The 21,855-nt window shown below is 46.7% G+C and overlaps 1 protein-coding gene across 2 annotated transcripts in view; it reads right to left on the reverse strand.

Annotated features, from left to right (window-relative positions):
• Nucleotides 1-21,855, reverse strand: part of Atp7b (ATPase copper transporting beta) — a 67,641-nt gene that overhangs the window by 20,094 nt on the left and 25,692 nt on the right. For both annotated transcript variants that reach the window (XM_075986293.1, XM_075986291.1), the window contains exons 2-6: nt 13,849-15,079; nt 8,904-9,161; nt 6,947-7,110; nt 3,455-3,616; nt 1,351-1,427 (exon numbers count right to left, since the gene is read on the reverse strand). In XM_075986293.1, the coding sequence (XP_075842408.1) occupies nt 1,351-1,427; nt 3,455-3,616; nt 6,947-7,110; nt 8,904-9,161; nt 13,849-15,079 (1,892 nt within the window). The remainder of the gene's footprint in view (nt 1-1,350; nt 1,428-3,454; nt 3,617-6,946; nt 7,111-8,903; nt 9,162-13,848; nt 15,080-21,855) is intronic.

A 21,855-nucleotide genomic window follows, 5' to 3' on the forward strand; every position in this document is an offset into this window, starting at 1 on the left:
TCTTTGGGCTTAGCTCTGCCTTTGCATAAACTGGTATATGACCACCAATTTATAGGTGCAGCAACTGAGGACTAGAAGACGAGAACTATCTCCAAAGAGGTTACCACCCTAGCCTACAGCAGCTTAGTATTCTCGCTGTTGTCTTATGCAGATTCCCCTCAAAGCAAGAGATGGATGAACAGTATTTTATTAGTATAGTATAAGCTTAGTTACACATTCAATTTTTAATAACTACTTAAAATAAGAGTATAAGATTAGTGAGGCTGTCAGTAAACACAAAAGTTTAGAACCGAGAATCACAGATGAGATCTGGGCTTCATGTGAGCTACATCATGCATGAAATCCCAAACAGGCCATACGGATCCTTCACTGAAGGTTCTTTTAAGTTCCGTATCCTAATGTAGCTCCTGCAATCCTGCGCGCTCAGGCTGCTGCCTGAGGCCATCCAAGAGGCAGACCCACTAGCTTCCCAAACTCTCACCTGCCAACCCCCTGCACCCTGGGTAAGCCGACTGGACCACGCTGTAGGCACTCCAAAAACCCCAGAAGGAACCTCACTCCCTGATGCTTCCTTTAGCTTAACACACTCCTCCGGGTTGCAAATCCTGGGTCTCCTGGTTCCTGGACCTTCCAGAATCTGCCTAAGTCACTGATGTCATAGTTCACAAGGAAAGGAGTCACTCTGAGGTACTGTGCTACATACAACAGCAGCCTTCAAGTGTGTCAAAAGACTAAGCGACCATCTGAAACTATGAAAGAACCTATATCTGCATCCTAGGCCACCCCACCCCACCCCCACTTTGGGCTGGAGATTCGGGGCCTAGTGCATGCTAAGCATACACTCCGTCACTGGGCTAGGTGCCCTTCCCTGCACCAGCTCTTTCCTTTCCACTTAGCTTTGAGGACTGTCTTCAGATCCTACTTCTAGAACTTATGCAAATCAAGCCTAAACAGATTGTAAAAAAAAAAGCCAACCTCCCCTCCCTCTATCCCAGCTAAAGCACATCTAGCAAGTCATCCACCAGCTACAGGTGACTATTTAGTTAACTTAAAATTAAAATTAGTGAAACTTAAAAAGAAAGAAAACCCCAGTTCTACACTCGTACTAGCACATTTAAAGAACACTATCAAGCTAGGCGGTACAGACGCAGAGGCTGCCAACAGCCAGACACGTCTACAGACAGCATGCTCCCAGCTGATGCCACCGCAAGGGTAAGGGCAATGAACCCAGGAAGCTGGGGTGGCTGGGCCACAGTCGAGCATGACCGCATCTGCATCAGCCAGAGTCAGCGGACAGAGGAGGGTGGAGGCTTAGTCAGGGCTACCCTTCACCTTCTGCTTTCTACCTACTGTTTTATTTCCACCTTGTGGTCCAAGTGATGAGCGCTGGGATGTCTCTGGGCCAAGGAAGCATGAAAGCCGGTTTCCTTGTGATTGAAAGAGACGGGTGGGGAGCAAGGAGAAAGATGGCGGTTAAAACAGGCACAAGTGGGAAGCATTTCCAGCCCCGGAAGTTAAAATCTCAGAGTTCCCCTGGTGACCTAAGGTTTTCCTCTCATGACCTCTTTGTCCCAAATGGCTGCCAAACCTGTTTCAGAGAGAGGTTCAGTACTCTCCACGCTGAGACGGTACCACCCCGCGGACATGGCGCTGAATGGCCATGCCTCTCCCTACAGTGAGTGAAGGCAGTTGGTACTGTCACACTAACTTCAATGGGTCCCAAAGCTGACCAGGGTTGACTTCAAAAGACTCTCAAGTTAGAATTCCAGGTGTCTTGTGGCCTGGCACTTTGCCTATGCAAGAGGAAAGTGAGGGCCAGAGAGAAGAAGTATACTAAAATACTGGTGCAGAGTGTGGGGCTCTAGGCTTCTGAGCAACTTCCTACTGTGTTCAGGACCTCTCTACTTGAAGAGTGGCTTTTCCGATGCCCTGACAGACTATGCCTCAGCCCTGTGCTTTCTCCAAGCTCTGCTGCCACCACCTTGACCAAACACTACATCTCTGCTGCTCCTTGTGAATACGCACAGGAAAGCTGCCACAAGACGCCTTCTCACCAAACAGAGAGGGCCCAGCATGCTGGCGCTGACAGCTCCAAAATGAAAAGTCATGGTGGAAAGGCAGTCGAGGCAACACAAGACAAATACTCTCATAACTAATCCCAGCCTAGTTGTATCAGGACAAGATGCCCCAGAGTCACGAGCCTGGAAGCCAGGCAATCTTCCAATATTTCTCCACTACGGACCAAGGTCCAGGAGGCTACACTAAATCACTGAGCAGGGTGGAGGCAGGTAAGGGTATTAGAAGTCAAAGGGGAAGTGAGACGTGTTTGAAGACTCCCACTGGGAACTCTCCCTGTTTATTGCATCATGGCGACTCCTTAGCCCCATATGAGTGACATGTGGACACTATTCTCTCAGATTCGGGGTACCATAAAATGGGATCTGAGCTGGCAGTGCCATCTTGCCTCCTGTGAGCTGGGCATCAGTGAGCAAGAACCTCACTCCTCTGGGGCTCTATCCTCACTTAGTTGTGAAGCTAGTTAATTAACCTACTTGTATAAAAACATCACCAGCATTTCCATATCCACAAGCTCTGCTGGGCCACACAACAAGCATCTCTCGCTATACACATAGAAGAAACAATTAAGGATAACATTTCATAAGCAGTCAGTTTCACTAAGTAATTAACCCTTACCACTGACTGCTACAGTTACTCTTACTAGTTTGGACTGTCTTAACCCATTCCAGTCACCGTGGATGGCCATTCTCTCAAGTTTGGAGAATACCGGCCAGAAGGAGGAAATGGGAAGTCTGTGGACAGACACAGGGAGCTAGAGGAAGGACAGTCATGAACCTTCTGTTCCTAATGCAAAGATGACCATGTTCCCCTACAAGCCTAGCAAGGAGGTGAGTATGGAATTGTCTGTGTGGTGCCCTCGGTCTGCACACACCTGGCACAGATAGAAACAGTATTTGTAAATAGGTTAGGCAGCTTAACTCTCCACACCAGGTCCAGACGGATGATCTTCAGGAAATATTTAAAACTAAAAGTAATGTCTCTTTCCTCTCATCTCTTTCTTAAAAAAAAAAGAAAAGAAAAGTATGAGCGTATGTATGCCCACACGTGTGGAAGCCAGGGCTAACAGCCCTGGGGAGTCGGTTCTTGCCGACCGACCACGGGGTTCCGGGATGGAACTTGAGTCGTCCGTCAGGCTTGCACAGTGAGCACTTCCAGCTGTGAGCCCCTTGCCAGCCTCATCTCTTACCACTGACTCACAATCTGCTCATACAACCTGCAATTAACTAACCTTCTTCAATTAATTAAGCAACCGTACTACTCTCTGGAAAAGTCGATAGCTTTTAGCAGACCTTTTAATTCCACTTAGCTACCTTTCTCCGGCCATTATATACCACTCCTTTGTAAAGTGGACACACAGTTTTCAGGAACAGACTACCTCAATGATCTTGATGATATCCCGTGGTCCAATGATTTCGGGATCAAACTTCACGTGGGCTTTGTTGGTGGCGAGGGCCACAGAGGCGTAAGTGATGCCATTTGTCCTCGTGAGCTTGGACTCTATGTTGTGGACACAGGAAGCGCAGGTCATCCCTAAGATCTGCAAGACAAGAGGACAAAAATCCCAGGACTGAGAGTAGCCTTTCCAGTGTACCTCAGGGACTTGAGTGACAGGCATTTACTTCTTCCTCCAGTTTCTTCCCCAGACACTGGACTCCTACTCCTAAATCCATGTGCAAGATTCCATCCCTATCAATGTCCCAGTGACTTTCTTCCCGTTCCAGAATATGCAACGGCAATCATTCGGCCAGTGGCTGAAGACCGAGGTTTGACTTTTGACTCCCTAAGAATGAATGAGCTTTTGGCAAACACTCCACATCATATTTTCGCGCCAGCAACACTGCAACAATCACTGCATATCAAAGTATATGGAAGAGCATCTTTGCAAAATCTTTGGAACCCTTCAAGTGTTATCGGTATCTGATCTGCAGCCTTTATCTGGCCCCTCTGCTCCAGGGCCTTACTGGCTCCCACGGAGATAATGCCAGTGCCACAAGAGAACAGAGTTTTTAAAATTACTCTTGGAGGGGGCAGAAGATGAGCTGACCCTAGAACACAGAGGGTATTGAGAGGGATGGTAAGGATAACAACATGGGGAAAAATCCAAGGGCAGCACAGCACGAGGCGTCCGGGCAGCCACAAGCAGCTGGGCCTGGCAGGGCAGCGGCCACACAAGGGCGAGGAGGAAAACCTGAAGCACCGTTGGATGCGTGAAGGCTTGTGTGCTCTCAACTGAAAGTGTGGCTAAGCTGGCAGCTGCTGCAAAGCTATTGGAAGGGGGACGGACATCAATGCAATGTGATGAGAACTGCACTTCACAGTGTGCAGCAGAACCTGTTGACGACACGTTCAACATCCAGCTAGGCATGGTACCCAAGAACAAGAAAGGGGGGACCGTCAGGCACCAGCTCACCTGCTCTTCGTGCTGCACTAAGAGACACTTAACAAGTCGACAGATACTTCAACCTAAGCTCGCTTTCATCTTTGAGGTAATAATTTTGTTTTTGTTTTGTTTTTTTGTTTTTGAGACAGGGTTTCTCTGTGGCTTTGGAGCCTGTCCTGGAACTAGCTCTGTAGACCAGGCTGGTCTCGAACTCACAGAGATCCGCCTGCCTCTGCCTCCTGAGTGCTGGGATTAAAGGCGTGTGCCACCATCGCCCGGCTGAGGTAATAATTTTATTACACACTTGCAACATGGTAGGTGCCATCTCAGGCACTAGATTGGTCTTATCAGGCCAAGGAGGGAACCCTCCCTAAGCTGAAGGGCTGAGAAGCTACTAACTTGTGCATGGTCCCGCACCAGTGAGGGGCAGAGCTGAAGCCTGCCCCTGAGAACTTGGCTCCAGTGTCTACTCTGAGCAGCTGCGGTCTGCATAAGTGAGGCAAGTTGTTGGATACCAGACTAGCAACTGTCCCTGCAGCAACAGGGCAAGAATTTTAACTATGGCACCTCTGTCATACCACTGTTGTCCTGTGACCCTGAAAATAAAAAAGATTTAAAGTGTGACATGCCACTGCCAGATATAAATGAGGCATACCAGATAGGCTAGACTACGAATTGAGTGCAAAAAAGTTCTAGGTTAGGGTATAATTCAGAGACAGAGCATATGCCTAGCCTGTGCAAACAAATAAGTAGATATAAAACATTCAAATGGATGCAGTGGAACAGACCTTTAATCCCAGCACTTGGGAGGCAGAAGCAGGCAGATCTCCGTGAGTTTGAGGCCATCCTGGTCTATACAGCAAGTTCCAGGCCAGGCAGAATTAAATAATGAGGCTCTGTTTTAAAAAGTAAACAAAAGTCCAAAGAAGCCATGGCTGCATAGTGAGACCCTGTTTAGCGGGCACAAGGACTAGCTTAAGGAAAGACCAGAGTGAAGCACATTGTTTAAACGAGTTTCCCCTCTTTCCTATTTCTATTCATTTATTTCCTTGTGCGTGTCTATGATTTGGGAATGCACTTTTCAAGGCCCACATGTGGAGATCAGAGAATAACGTGTGGGAGTCGGTTCTCTGCTCTCACTGTGTAGGTTTTGAGGATCAAACACCAGTGTCAGGCTAGGTGGCGAGCATGCTTAGCCAGCAGCTCCTCTCGCCCAGCCGTATTTATTTATTTTTCCGTATGCATATGTATGTATGCATATGCACGTCCAAGCGCAAGGCGTGGGCTGTTGGCAGCTGTCTTCCTGGGTTGTAGTCCACTCTGTTTGTCAAGACCGGTATGCCCCTGAACCCAGAGCGTGCCAGCTCAGCTACTCTGGCCACAGTGACAGTCTGCCTCCTTAGCACCAGCATTACAGGAAGTCCTCGATGCCTGTCTGGATCTGTGTTGGGGATCCAAACCCCGGTCCTGGGGACTGCATGCTAAGCGCACTATCATTTCCTGAGTCTCTTGATTTAGGTTTTCTACACAGTGTCTCAGTGGGGCCAAGGTGTCGACTACGGGTGACGAACCCAACAGGACTGCAGCGGGGTTCCTCCCCTGCTTGTGATGCCTGCTGTAGCCAGGAAATACGAATTCTGTCCTTCAGCACATAGCCCCTGGAACCGGCACAGAGTGTAGGCTCTTTAGGGAGTATCACTTACCAGGAGCTAAACGCACCTCGTGTCCTCCGTCTTTTCTTCAAACATTTACTTGCCATTAATGGTAGAAAAAACACAAGGAAGCAAAGGCCCCACTTACCTCAGTAAAACAATATTACTCAATTTTGGGGGGGCGGGCAGTTTTTTACATCTCCCTTTGTTTATGCAAAAGCACTTTCTACAAGCATGTTCTGAATAGAGGACTCAGCACTATATTCTTCAATACTTGTTGACATGCAGTTAGCATAGCAGATGGACTGAAAACACTGTGTGAACAGTCCCTCCCTTAGGAATTCGCCTCCTACTGTTTTAGGACTCTTCGTCACTAGTCTCCAAGACATTGGTATGCCTACAGGTCCTCTCGATCTTTGTGTTCTTTCACTTTGGGGTGAACAGGATGGAAACCGAGGCCAAGATCTCCCTTGATATGTCATTGAATGGAGCGCACTGCTCCAAGGACTTAGGTCTTCTATCTAGAAATACCTGCGGGAGGTTGAGCTTTAGACTTGAAGGACTGTGCCACAATGAGCTTCCAGTTTACCATGCTTACCACAGCCTGCCATCTGCGCTTCTCGTCTCTAAACTCTTACACTTCACCATCTCTCCCTCTTGACCTTGGGTATACCCACCAGAAAGGACTCCTCTCCCTCTCTGACACAACCAATCTTCCTTCCCAAACTAAACAAAGCACACAGCCCAGCAGCCAGCAAGCATAAGGACAACACCTGTCAAAACTCACCCTCCACCCTCCATACCTGCACCTCAAGGTGATAGCCACTGGACTTACAATCAGTTCGATGTCACCTTCAGAGACTGTGTTGTCCTCCATGACTGTTGCTCCAAAGCCCAGGTCCTGGATAAGCTGAGCTATTCTGGGTGGCTGGATGACCTCTGGATTATACTTGACCTCCGCCTTTCCCGACATCAAGGCAACCAACACAGAGAGAATACCTGGAACCATTGGGTCACGGCTGAGACTCTGGGCATGGCAACGGGGTTGATACTGTTGTCAGCATGGCTTAACCAAGAAAAATACCTCCCTAAGCATCCACTAGAGCAGTGGCTCTCAAAATTGGCTGGGCATGAGCATCAGCTGGGGAGCCACGAACAACTCTGATGCCTCCTAGCACAGCCCAGGCAACTCAGTATCTCCCTGGGTAAGTGTCAAATGTCCTTTGAAGAAGGTTTTTCAGATGGTTCTAAATTATAATCAGGATAGAGAGCTACTGTTCCCAAAAACACGCCTCAAACACTAAAGGGCATATGAGCCATATGAGGACCTCGTTAAATCAGGCTCTGATTTGGTGGGTGTGGGATTCCAAATGCCCACCCAGCCCCTGGGGATGCCAAGCCTTTAGAAGGTCCAACTGTTGCATGCACACCAAAGAAGGGGTGTAGATGCGGTAGTCACAACCACTGTCACAGAGAGGGCACATTTTTCTTCCCTTCCTGGCATACACGGGGGAAATTAGAAATTTTCAAATATTGGTTTATTTACTCTTCTCAATTTTTTTTTTTTTTTTTTGGTTTTTCGAGACAGGGTTTCTCTGTGGCTTTGGAGCCTGTCCTGGAACTAGCTCTGTAGACCAGGCTGGTCTCGAACTCACAGAGATCCGCCTACCTCTGCCTCCCGAGTGCTGGGATTAAAGGCGTGCGCCACCATCGCCCGGCTCTTCTCAATATTTTAAGGATTTCCAAAAGTGAAAATACTATAATCCATCTGGCTAATACTATTGTGTTAGTTTAAGGAAAAGAAAGAGTCACATTCAAATGAAAGGCATGATATGCTTTAGAAAAACATACCATAAAGATAGAACAAGGGAGCTAAAGTCAGGCGCAGAAACGTAGGTACTATGAAATTATATTTTAATTTGTCTGCAACCAGACCAAAGTTGACAAAGGTTCTCCTGCAACACACTCTGATTTAGCACAATGACCCAAGAGCTTCGGTAGTTTGTTGTTGTTGTGTTTCTGTGTTGTTTTGTTGTTTTTCGAGACAGTGTTTCTTCGTAGTTTTTGAAGCCTGTCCTGGAACTAGCTCTTAAAGACTAGGCTGGCCTCGAACTCGCAGAGATCTGCATGCCTCTAACTCCTGAGTACTGGGATTAAAGGCGTGTGCCACCACTGTCCGGCAGTAGTTTTAAAAAGTGAGCAGAAGGCCGGGAAAACAGGACACCCTAAATTAAGCCTGAAGAAAGTCTCACACAGCACTGGTCAGCTCTGCTCCAGAGCAACAGGTAGAGTCTGGACCAAAGTATTCCCAAACAAAAACAAGAACAAGATTGTTGTTGCACTTTCGGGATGAAGGAGCAATATTATAAACATCATCTGGAGGACAAACCCAGCAGATGCAGAATTTATAGCCTCCAGCATCAACAGGACAGAGGATCCGAAACCAGAAATTTTAAGCCCAGGCTAGTTTTTTATTTCCTAAAGAAGGGCAGACAGGATGTGGGTAGGAGACTGAGAAATACTGGGAAAAGCTAATTGAGAAGAAATCTTTCCACAGAACATAGCATGACTTTCAGCCTTGACTTGTATGGCTAATGTACTCAGAGACAGACTTGGTGACAAAATAAGTGTTTCTTAAGGGACAGAATGCCAATCATACAGGGATGTTAGACAAACATAGACATTATCATCTGATGGGCTTGTTGCCAGATTGTCTAGGTTACTGATAAACACAGTGCATGGAGAAGGGACACCAAGGACGTCCAAGTTCATCATGGTTTCAGGCCTCTTACCGGCATGTCTCTGAAGACCCCTCTCTATGTTAGACACACAGGACGCACAGGTCATGCCTCTGATCTCTACAAAGCACTTCTGCGGTGCTGCTGTTCCCGGGGATGGTGGAGTATCTGACGAGTGGCCAGGATCATGGTTTGCGGGGACCCCTCTAGCACTGGAAGCCAGGTTCTGCATAGACTCCGGTGTACCACCCATGGTATGCGGCACAGAATTCCCAGAGCTGAAGTTTCCAACACGGTTGATAGGAAAGTTTTCTACAATGAAATGTGAGAGGTAGTTAGAAGACAAGAAGCAACTCTGCTTGTTACAGCTGGAGGTCAAGCGTGACAATATTCAGATTAAAGCTCCTGAAGAAGTGGCTGGGGACTGGTATTCCCAACACTGTCTCTCCCTCCTGTATCTTTCAGATATCTTTGTCAGTGACAAGCAAAGCAAATGTGTCCTCCAAGCCTATGCTTTGTGTTGTCATCCTTCTGATGACGCCTTTTAGTAAAGAAAAAAAAAAGTTCATATGTTAATAAAAAATCAGCCTCTGTAAATGTTTGGTTCTTTTAGTAGATTCTATCTCAACTTGGCAAAAATATCCACGCAATTTTTCTCTAAAATCCCTAGAAACATTTCTCTGTGCATACATGTGATGTGTGCACACACGAGTATGTGTGTGGGTGCACATTTAAGTGTGGGTGTGTGTGGCTCTCCATGCCTGTGGAAGACAGAGGTTGACATCACGGATCTCCATATGTGGGCATAAATACATGGAGGATGCAGGTTGGTATCACATGTCTACACATGCATGCGTGGGTAGACACGCACATGGAGGACAGAGGTTGACATCACGGATCTCCATATGTGGGAGGTGTGCATGTGGGCATAAATACATGGAGGATGCAGGTTGGTATCACATGTCTACACATGCATGCATGGGTAGACATGCACATGGAAGACAGAGGTTGACATCACGGATCTCCATATGTGGGAGGTGTACATGTGGGCATAAATACATGGAAGATGCAGGTTGGTATCACATGTCTACACATACATGCGTGGGTAGACACGCACATGGAGGACAGAGGTTAACATCACGTGTCTTCTTTGATGACTCTTCACCTTATTTACTGAAGCAGCATCTCTCACTAAACCCAGGGCTAGCTGGGAAGAAACTGATCTTCTTCCACAGCCTGGAAAGATGAGCATCTTCTCCCCAGAGTTCCGGTGACATGACTGAGATCATATGCGTATAGGGCTGCCTCTGGAGAATCTGTTCATTCCCAGGTTCCCAGCCCCATTTCCCCATACTCAAAATTAGCAATCCCAACTGTCTCTTCAGCTGTCACCTCAGTCTAGCCCAGCCAGGAAAGGGTCTCCACTTTTACTGCACGATGGGACACAGCTGGGTCCACTTGGGAAATCCAGCACCTTCCACCTCAGATCCACTCTTTTCATCACATGTATAATGTCTGTTACGGTACTGAAGGATGCAGCTCTCAGCTACCTCTCCAGTACCATGCCTGTCTGCCTGCTCTATGCTCCCCACCATGATGATAATGGACTAACCCCCTGAAACTGTAAGCAAGCCCCCAATTAAATACTTTCTTTTATTGTGAGAGTTGCCTTGGTCATGTTGTCTCTTCACAGCAATAGAGCAGTGACCAAGACAAATAGCATCAAGACTAACATTGAAACACATTCACCATTCCATCCGATAATGTGAAATACCTTAAATGTATGCAGAATGGAAATAGTGCGACTGGATGGCAGGCTGCCATTTACTCGAAACCACAAGTGCAGGAGACGAGATGACCAGTGACCACCTGAGCTGACAACATCTACGGCTTCCAAATTATTCTTCTGAATGAACCTCCCATGTTTGTCGTGATGCGCTACTATTTTCTGTGATCTGGTAAACAACCTCCACTGACCTTAGGGTGTGGCAGCAATTCAGCATGCATGGGATACATTCACAAGCTCACTGACATTTTACCCTAAACGAAGGCTTCCCATTCAGGATGTCCAGCTAAATTTCACTTTCAGATTACTGTCAATCTTCTCTGGTGTTAAATATATCTTCCGTGCGGATATATTTATACAAAAGAAATCAGTGGGTACTAACCTGAAATTCAGCTGAGTGTTTAGATTTCTATTCACTAGATCCCATACTCTAAGCACCTCTTGGGCTTAGTGACTATAATCCTCATGGTTCTACCTAATAGAAATTAGTTCTTTTCTTCCTATGTTTGCTCAATCAAGTTTAATTACTTTTAATATGTAGTTCCATGGTCATTTCTCTTTTGCTGCCAATAACCCGACTGTACCATTAGAAGATTAAGCCTTACACAAAACAGTTTATATGGAGGCTCTTCAATACTTCTGTGGAGTACAAGATTTACTGTTCTGTCATTGTCTCTATTGACTTTGTTTTAAGCACACACACACACACACCACATTCTTTCCAGGGTGTGGAGAACAGAACGTGGTGAGAAAACAAAACAACCCTTGGTACAAAGAACACCTGCTGGGGTGGGGACTGTGGCGGGGTACAGAGGGGAGTTGGTAAAGGATCCCAGTAGAGCAGCCTTTCCAAGGACACAGCTCAGCTCAGTGGTCAGAGGGTACGGAGTATGGGAAACAAGCCCTGAGGCCCTGGGTGCTGCTGGGGCTTTGCCTGGGCGCTCTGGAAGTAGTCCCAGGGGCCAGCACAGACACACCAAGAGCAGCAACAGGTTCCAGGCAAAAGGCTCGGTGACCAGGGAACTAAGGAGTTTTACAGCACACCACCACTCACAGAGCTGTCCCCTCAGCAACTATGCCTACCAGCTATGGCCCCCCTCTCGGCAGACTGTGGTCAGGATGGCTTAAGCCCAAGGCAGTTGACGCTAGCCTGAATAATGAAAAGGGATGGAAGTGGGGGACAGAAGAGGTGGAGGGAGAGAAAAGAGAGTAAGTACCCTGTCCTTCCTCATCTTGGGCCTCTCTGGTCCATGCTACCTCTGTCCCCCCTCTGCATGCCCCCGTCTACTGAAAGTCCCCCCAACCTCCCAACAAAGGTTGGGCTCCCACTTTCTTGTGTGTAGTGGACTGGGATCCTCTCCCTAGTTAACTGTGGTAGAAGCTGCTCAACTTGGCTTCGGTGGCCATCTGGAAAATGTTACCTGTGTTCTCAACCCCACTTAGCTCAGCTCGCTTGCTTTTGCTCCAGCACTCCTTCACGTCCATTCACACCCCCAGCTGCACACTGTCTGTCCTTCAGCATCGGGGAAGGGTTCATCCTGTACCCTGCTTCTCCTCCAGGGCTGTTTCCCGTCATACACAGCCCTCACTCTGACCCCAGCCTGGTAGCACTGACCTCTGACTTCCTGATGTGCTGGGTCAAGAAGCAGCCTCTGGTCCTGCTCAGGTCGCTCTGCATTCCCATAAAGCTCCTCCCATGGCACTGACTCCACTGCCCATAGCACTTTCAACACTCTCGGGCCTTCCTTCACTATCTCCTACTTCCCACCATACACCATCCTGGAAAAACAGCACAGCCTGAATGTACCCACTACCAAGCAGTAGTTTAACCCTTCTGCTGCCTCCTATCACAAGGAAGCTCTCAGATGAGCTTTCTCCTGCAGCACGCACAGCTAGCACAGGCCTTGACGGCACGGTACACAGAGCTTTCTCCTGCAGCACGCACAGCTAGCACAGGCCTTGACAGCACGGTACACAGAGCTTTCTCCTGCAGCACGCACAGCTAGCACAGGCCCTGATGGCACGGTATGCAGAGCTTTCTCCTGCAGCACGCACAGCTAGCACAGGCCCTGATGGCACGGTATGCAGAGCTTTCTCCTGCAGCACGCACAGCTAGCACAGGCCCTGATGGCACGGTATGCAGAGCTTTCTCCTGCAGCACGCACAGCTAGCACAGGCCCTGACGGCACGGTACACAGAGCTTTCTCCTGCAGCACGCACAGCTAGCACAGGCCCTGATGGCACGGTATGCAGAGCTTTCTCCTGCAGCACGCACAGCTAGCACAGGCCCTGACGGCACGGTATGCAGAGGAGTTCAACTGATGCTGCAGCGCTGGGTGGGGAGGAGGAGCAGGGCGGGGAGGAGGAGCAGGGCGGGGAGGAGGAGCAGGGCTGACTGCTACTCAGGAAGCTCGACTTGATAATGAGCCATCTCAGAATGGGAACCCTTCTCTGTGACCCCTGTCACACACCCTTCCAGAAAGGCTCTATCTAAGAGCCATCCACAGGAATGGCCATTGTAAAAATCCTCCCCTTAATTTCTATTGAATGGACAACCCTTTAGTTGCTGCAAGTTTTGAGACTTTGGTTTTCTGAGATGGGGACTAATGTAGCCGAGACTAGGCTTGCACTTGCCCTGTAGCTGAGGGAGGCCTTGACCCTCATCGTCCTGCCGCCAGCATCCCCACAAGGTCTGAAGTTACAGGCATATGATGTGCCACAATGCATGGCATTTGGTTTTTCAGGCAGTCTTGCTACTTAGCCCAGAACACACACCACCTGCATTTGTTTTCTGTTTGTTTTGGTGGTTTCTCAGCCTGTGCCATCATGCCCCGTAAGATGAAAGTTCTATTGCTTTTTATTTTGTTTTGTGTAGGAGAGGAATCTTCAGAGAGAGGAGCAGCTGTTCCTTCTGTAAGAGGAGAGTCTAACAGGCCCACTGTTAGACTCATTTAGAGAGTGCACACTCAGAATTCTCTCTAGAAAAGAAGCCCGAATCATGAGTCTATCATTTGAGTGTCAGCTCTGTGAGAGGCAGCAACTAGAAACTGTATTCTCACTGTCCTGCTACTAACAGATGAGCGAAGGTTAGCAAACCTGGCTATAACTGCCAATGCGTGAGGCAGTGACAGGGCCCACCTATTCAACTACCCAAGTACTGTCATGACACCGAGAGGACCCCAGACACACTTTAAACACGTAACGATGACATACCAGAATTCACTGACACCTCTAATCCCAAGTCTTCTACAGCCGCTCGGAGTTCATCCGCGCTAACTATTGAGGGATCATAAAGAACTGTTCCAGTCCCTTCGGCCGCAGAGATGGAGACTCGCTGCACGCCTTCCCGCTGGGACAGCATGCCTTCGATGGGCTGAACAGACGATGCGCCAGAAATGCCAGTGATGCTGAGCATCGCAGTACTGCACGGGTCCTGCTCTTGGTGTCTCTGGGAGGAAGCAGGGGAGGGAGAGCTGAAAGACCCGCTCTCGGGCTCACTCCCCTCTACTCCATCAGGGAGATAAACTTTAAAGCGCCCAGGTGGCAGTGCCTCAACGGCCTTCTGTAGGAGCAAGGGGGTAATACAAGAAGAGTCGTACTGAATCTGGGCAGCTTTGTTCTCCAAGGACACTTGAATACTTTGAACCCCTGGGAGTTGACCTATGTTTCCTTCGATATTCAGAATGCAGGACTTACAGTGCATCCCGTCTATTCTCAGTTGGAGGGTGGCCATGTGGCTCCCTTGGGGCCCTGGGGTCTCAGAGTTATTGGAATTCTGGTTAGGAGAAACTGCTGGTCTCTTTAGGTTAGTGCTTTCCAACTTGTCTATATCAATTGGTCCCAGCCTTAGGGGAGCCGTTCTGTTCTTGATCGCAGCTTCAAATCCCATATCACAGATGTGGTCCCTGAGGTCTTCGGGTTGAATGAGGTAAGGTTGATATGTGACAACAGCCTCCTGGTTGCTGAGGGAGACTTTGATTCTCACGACCCCTTGTAGCTTCCGGATCTTGCCTTCGATGGAGTTGACACAAGACTGACAGGTCATGCCCTCGACCCGGAGCTTAACCACGGCCTCCTCGGCTGCAGAGGACCTGGATGGCCAAGAGGCAGCCTTTCCTTCTGCAGCACTGGCCTCAAAGCCCATATCCTCGATCTGAAGGCAAATCTGCTGCAGGCTCATGACTGATGGCACATGTTTGACAGTGGCGCTGCCTTGTTCCAGGGAAACCTTGATGCTCACAATGCCTTTCAGACTAGAGATCCTGTCCTCGATGGACTTGACACAAGAATGACAAGTCATGCCCAGGATGCTAACCACGCTGGTAGTGGCTTGGGAGGAGGAGAGGCTGTCCAGACCCCCTTCATAGCCAATATTGTCAAAGGCGAAGCTCTGCTTCTTTGCTTGCTCCCTGGGACGTGCAGGCATGGTAAGTTTAGATAAGATCTAAAAGAAAAGGAAGTAACAATTTTATCCTTAAAACCAAGTATTTTGGGTAGGGATACCACACCTGCATTGCTAGTTCCCTAAGGACCCATTGCCTGAGGAGATGTCCTGAGTGCCTCCGCCAGGCTCCTGACGACTGACTACAAGAATCTATAACTCTGCAGAAGGTCTGTTCCTGGGCTTAGGAATCCTACTTCACCTGTGTTGGGCTGGAACTACCCCTGAAACCGTGCCTGAACATCAACAGTAAATTGCCCAAAGACTGAAAGCTAAGCCAACACAGCTGATCAACCACCTGACAAGTTGTAATGGGAAACAAAGCTGGAAATGGCCACTTGACAAAAGAGAGACACGATTTTCATACCAAGCAGCCCAGTACTCCACATCTCGCACCAGGGGACAGCAGGGTGAGTCCACCAGGTCTTCTCCAGTAGGCACCATATCCCAACCCCTAGATCCAGCCTCGGTCCCACATCCAATGACCCAGCCTCATCTGGTCAGCCCTGTCTGTACTGCCACCAACCTCCAGGCTTTAGCCAGGGCATATACCTGTGCAGCCGCCCAGAACCCTCCTCCTACCACCTGACTTCATCCCTCCTGCGCTATATCCAACTTCCAGGCCCAACCTGGACCCAGATGTCTTGCACTGGGATTCACCCTGGTGATTGTACCAGCTGCTACCTTCCACATGCCTTCCTTAGTCCCCAGATCTAGCCCAGGCCCAAATCTAGTTCTCCCTCTTGGTCTGGTCCCAACCCACCCCTAACCTCCAGGCTTGGACCAGAACACACATGCTGTGCTCCAGTCCACCCCTCTGGGGCCACCTGACTTCACCCAACCCAACCATTCTGCACTGTGTCCCAGCATGTTATGTTCATATCAGACCCAAAACTAATAAAAGAAGTCCACCTGCACAGATCTCATGACAAAAATACAAATATGAAAAACCAATACAGTATTCCAGCCATCCCCAAGCCCACCAATCCTCCAGAAATGTTCTCCAATGAGAATTGCCTAGATCAACTCTAAGGCATAGAATTTAAAAGAATAAGCATAAACTTAATCAAAGAATGTGAAGTTCACCCAAGTGACACACCTCTTCCAACAAGGCCACACCCCCTAACCTTCCCAAACAGTTCCACCAACTCCAGAACATGCATTCAAATATATAAGCCTATGGGGCGATGGGTCATTTTCATTTCAAGTCACCACAAAGATGGACTTGAAAAACTCAATATCCCAACCAGAAAACTCAATGGAAAGCCTTACAAGTGGAATGGATCAAGTAGAAGATAGAATCAGGATTTGAAGATAAAGCAGAAGTCAAGACCTACCACACAAGCAAAGAATATAAAAGAAAAATTAAAGCATGGGGGACGGAACATGCAAGATAACTATGAAAAGACCAAACCTTCAGGATAGTCACAAATGAGGGAGAAGAATCTCGGGTCAATGGTACAGCCCAGATTTTCACAAAGATCATCGAAGAAAACTCCCCCAAACTAAGGAAAGACACACCCACTCATACAGATACAAGAAGCACATAGAACACTAAATAGACAAGTTCAGGAAGTCACCACAGCATAACACTAAGTTTACAAAACAAAGAAAGGACAAGAGGAAAACCACATGTCATATATTAAGGAAAACCCATCAGAATAAGAGCTGATTTCTCAATGCAATCTTTGAAAGCCAAGAACTGCCTGGGGCAATATATTACAAGTTCTAAAAGCCCACAGCTGCCAACCTAAACTACTGTACCAGCCAAACTTTCTGCCATAGCTGAAGGATAAAGAAAAGCTTACCAAGCTACAAACAGACTAAAAGAATTCACATCCAGAACCCTATACAAAACAAGGAAACAGCTACTTAAGACAGGAGAGGGGAATAATCACAGCCCAGAGTGTAGGAAGAAAACAAATGAAGCTGTAATTACTGAAACACAAAGTTCAACTGAGAACACAAACAACATGACTTCAATAAACAACACGGGTTCCAATAACTGTAAATATTAATAGTCTCAACTCTCCAAACCAAATAAACAAACTGACAAAAAGGACTAAGAAAAAAAAATCCACCTTTTTGTTTTCTACAAGAAACTCAGCTTTAAAGACAGATACAAACCTTAAAGTGAGAGGCTAGAAAAAATGTCCCAAGCAATGGGACCAGGAAGCAAGCAGGCGGCAATCCTATTATCTGACAAAATGGACACCAAACTAAAACTAATCAGAAGAAATGAAAATAAGAGAAAACTTCATTCTAATCAAGGGAACAATTAACCAAGAAGACATTACAACTTTAAACAATAGACACAACAGACTGATTAACTCAATTTCATAAAAGCTGGACCACTGGATGTAAAGACACAGATTAAATGGAATCCATTAATAACAGATAATTCCAATACCCTACTTCAATAGTCAAAAAATAAACAGAGAAACATCAGAATTAATTCATACCATACATTAAATAGACTTTATAGATATCCATAGAATATTTTACCCAAACACCAAAGAACAAGAAAGCTTCCCTAAAATAGACCACATCCTGAGACACAAAACAAATCTTTACAAATTCAAAAAGACTAAAATCATCCCTTATAGCCTATCTGCCCACAATACCACAATGCATTTAATAATAATAAAATTTAATAATAAAATTTAGAAATTGACAGCAAACAAATTTCTAGTAAATCCACAAACTCATGGAGGTTAGGTAACTTACTACTTACTTCTTATTTCTTACTACAAAACAAATTTCCTGAAACTAAATGAAAATGGACACAGCACAACACAACTCTGCAACAACTGAAAGCAGCCCTGTGAAGGTCATTTACAACCCTTTATAGTCCTCAGTGCCTACATTAAAAGTCAGAGGAAGATGGGCCGGAGAGATGGCTCAGAGGTTAAGAGCACTGTGTGCCAGAATTCCTAGCAACCACATGGTGTCTCACAACCATCTATAATGAGGTTTATATGAGGTCTGGTACCCTCTTCTGTCATGCAGGCAGAACACTATATACCTAATAAATAAATCTTTTTTTAAAAAAATCAGAAGTAGCACAAATAAATGACTTAATCATGCAAAGGTGGAGCCACACTTTGGCTTCTCCAAGTCTAGGAGCAGCCCAAAGGTGTCTTCACGCCCCTACCCTGGAACATAAGAATCAGCCCCAGCTAGAATAGCAATAGAAGTCACCCCAAAAAGGTGGCTTATGACATATGGCAGCCCAGTGTGATGAGGCTCACGACATTCTCCCCTTCTCATAGACCCTAATGTCTCCTTGCATCCATATTCAACCCTCAACCCTACAACTTTACTCCCTAGCAGCTCCCCATCTTCACTAACTTCCTGTACTTTGATAGTAGAGCCTGTCCTATACTCCTTTCAGCATATATGTGCTAGTTTGAATAAGAATAGCCCCCATAGGTTCATATATTTGAATGCCTGGCTACCAGGGAGTGATAGTACTTGTGAGGGATTAGGAGGTCCGGCCTTGTTGGGGGAAGTGTGTCACTAAGGGTGGGCTTTGGGGTTTCAAAAGTCCAAGACAGTCCCAATGTCCGTCTCTTCCTGATGCCTGTGGGTCCAGAAAAGCCTGATGATAAATGGAATAAAAGGAAGTGGTGACCCTAGGGCAAGACCTCACCCAATAACCTTCCAACTTATGGAAAGGAATTAAAGAAAAGCTTCAGTACTCAAGGAAAATATCAAAAACAGAAATCTGGTGCAAATGTAATTGAACAGGGAGGCTATGTCCCAGCCCTAGCAAAAAGCAGGACTTGTCAGCTTTGGTCGTGTGGCTCTTGTAGTCATGGACATGAGAAAGGGGTCATGGAATCTCCCTCCACAGCTAAGGAACGCTACTTAGACCAGGTGTGTGGGGGGTCCCTGCATGGAGCCCGGAGAGCCCACAGTGAAAAGCTGTTGAAGGTGAAGCCTGGATTGCCTAAGAAACTCCAAGATGCTGGAGCTGGCACCTATGGGATACCTGCCAAGGAAAGCTGCAGACTAGGTGTGGACCCGGCCCAAGAGAGAGAAGTGTGCTGCAGTCAACAAAGCAGAGTTGGAGATGTGAAGAGCATTTGACTTGAGACAGGGAGATGAAGAGTTTGGAGTTTGCCCAGCTGGTTTTCAAACTTGCTTTGTCCAGCATTTCTTCATATAATCCCTTTTCTCCCTTCTGGAATAGTAACTGTACATTAGAAGTATATGATCTGCTTTTTAATTTTGATTTTACAGGGGGTTACAGTTAAGAGATTACCATGAGTCTCAGAAGAAATTTTGAACTTTGGACTTTCAAACAGTATTGAAATTGTGATAGATTATAAGAACTTTTGAAGTTGGAGTGAATTCATTTTTGCAATATAATATGTCTACAAGCCTATAGAGGCCAAGGAGTATGTGTTGGTTTGAATAAGTATGGCCCCCATAGGTTCATATATTTGAACACTTGATCATTAGGGAGTGGCACTACTTGAGAGGGATTAGGAGGTGTGGCCTTGTTGGAGTAGGTGTGACCTTTTAGGAGGAACGTTATTACTGGAGGTAGGACTTGGGACTTCAAAAGTCCAAGCCAGTTCCAGTCCAGTGTCTCTTTATTCCTGCTACCTGTGGACCCAGATATAGAACCCTCAGCTACTTTTCCAGCACCGTGTCTGCCTGCATGTTGCCATGCTGCCCACCATGATGATAATGGACTAAACCTCTGAAACTGTAAGCAAGCCCCAGATAAATTAGTTTTCTTATAAGAGTCGGCCTAGTCATGGTGTCTCTTCACAGCAAAAGAACACTGACTAAGGCAATTAGATAAACAATACCTAATGCCCCTGACTAGTTCTTAGTGTTCCTTCAGGAGCACAAAAGAGCTGGTTATGCTATTATAAAACCTATAGCTCCAAGTCAGGTAGTGGTGGAGCACACCTTTATTCCCAACACTTGGGAGGCAGAGGCAGGCTGATCTCTGTGAATTCAATGCTAGTTGGGTCTAGAGAGCAAGTTCCAAGACAGTGAGGGCTACAAAGAGAAAACCTGTCATACATACATACACACACACACACACACACACAAACAAACAAGCAGCCTATAGCTCCAAATACACAAAGCCATATGCTATAGCATATAACTCACACTCCATGCACAGACCTCACTACAGCTCTCCTGCTGGCTAAAGATACCATAATCAACCTATACACAGACTCCAATACACATACAATATGATATGCTCTGATGCAGCCATCTGGTGGGAACAAGGCTTCCTCACCCAATATAACAGTCTAACTCAAAATGGCACTTTTATACACAAATTCTTACAAGCAGCCTGGAAGCCACAACTGGACACTATCGTTCACTTCAGGGGACATCAGTCAAATTCTCAATGACTCCGCACCACTAATAGTTAGGCCGAGAAATATACTAAACAAGCCCCCACATGACCACCCTTCCAAAACTAACACTCTTTCCCCTATTACTACAGTAGAGCCAAACAAAATTACTTCTCAGGATGGCCACTGGGATGAGTCATGGTGCAATCAGAGTCAACTCTTAATCTTGCCTGAAGTTTTCAAACAAAAAAGCTTTTCAACTCTGCAGAATCTCTTCCACCCAGGACCTCCAGCCCTTACTCAGTTCCTGCGAACATGGGATTAACTGTCCCCACAGGACAAACAACTGTGACAATAGGTCTCCTCTGTTTGCAAAAACCAGTCAGACCACTACCCCAACTCTGCCTTTTCCAACCCATCAGGTAGGCTGGTCTTGCCCAGCTTCATTTAACTCAAATGCCTCTGTCTAGAAAGTACGGATTATCTTCTAGTCCTACTAGGCACCTTTATGGGATGAGTTGAAACCTTTCCCGCTGCCAACAAAAATGACACAATTCCAAAAGTCACGACTCACAAACATAATTAACACTCAGCTTTGGCCTCCCTGGTACTCCATCATAGACAGTGGCTTCAAATTTACCTCCAGATGATTCAGACAAAGCCTTTGAACCAACATGGACCAAACATTCCCACACCGGCTACTTAACCTAAACCTACATCCCATTTACAATAGCATCAGTGATGATAAAGTATCTTTAAATAAGCTTAACAAAGGAGAGAACGACATCTATAATAAAAACTTTAAATCTTAGAGGATGGAAAATGCTAGAAAATGGGAAGACACTCCTTGGCTGTTGTAGGAGCTGCGGGTTGCATTCCTGCCGCCCCAGCTCCTGGTCGCCTGGCTAGCTTATGCCCCGAAATAACAACACACAAACTGTATTCTTTTAAACACTGCTTGGCCCATTATATCTAGCCTCTTCTCGGCTGACTCTCACACCTAGACTAGCCCATTTCTAATAATGTGTGTAGCACCCCAAGGTGCGCTTACCGGGAAGATTCTAGCCTACGTCCATTCTGGGTTGGAACTTCATCGCGTCTGCCCAAGAGAGGGGAGCATGGCCTCTGAGCTCACTTCCTCTTCCTCCCAGCATTTTGTTCTATTTACTCCACCCACCTATGTTCTAACCTATGAGAGCCAAGCAGTTTCTTTACTTTTTAACCAGTGACCTTCCTCCATCATTTGGCCATGGATTACAATCAACATTATGAAAACAGCACAAAAAAAAAAACCAAACACACACAAAAAAATGAAAACAGCACACCCACAAACAAAATCCCCACTTCATTCCAAACAGAAACAGAAAAAACTATCCTAAAACTCATAGGGAACCACAAAAGACCCCCATAGCCAAAACAGCCCTGAACAAAAACAGCAATGCCAGAGGGATT

This window comes from Microtus pennsylvanicus, chromosome 9 (assembly GCF_037038515.1).
Source record: "Microtus pennsylvanicus isolate mMicPen1 chromosome 9, mMicPen1.hap1, whole genome shotgun sequence".
Classification (NCBI taxonomy): Eukaryota; Metazoa; Chordata; class Mammalia; order Rodentia; family Cricetidae; genus Microtus; species Microtus pennsylvanicus.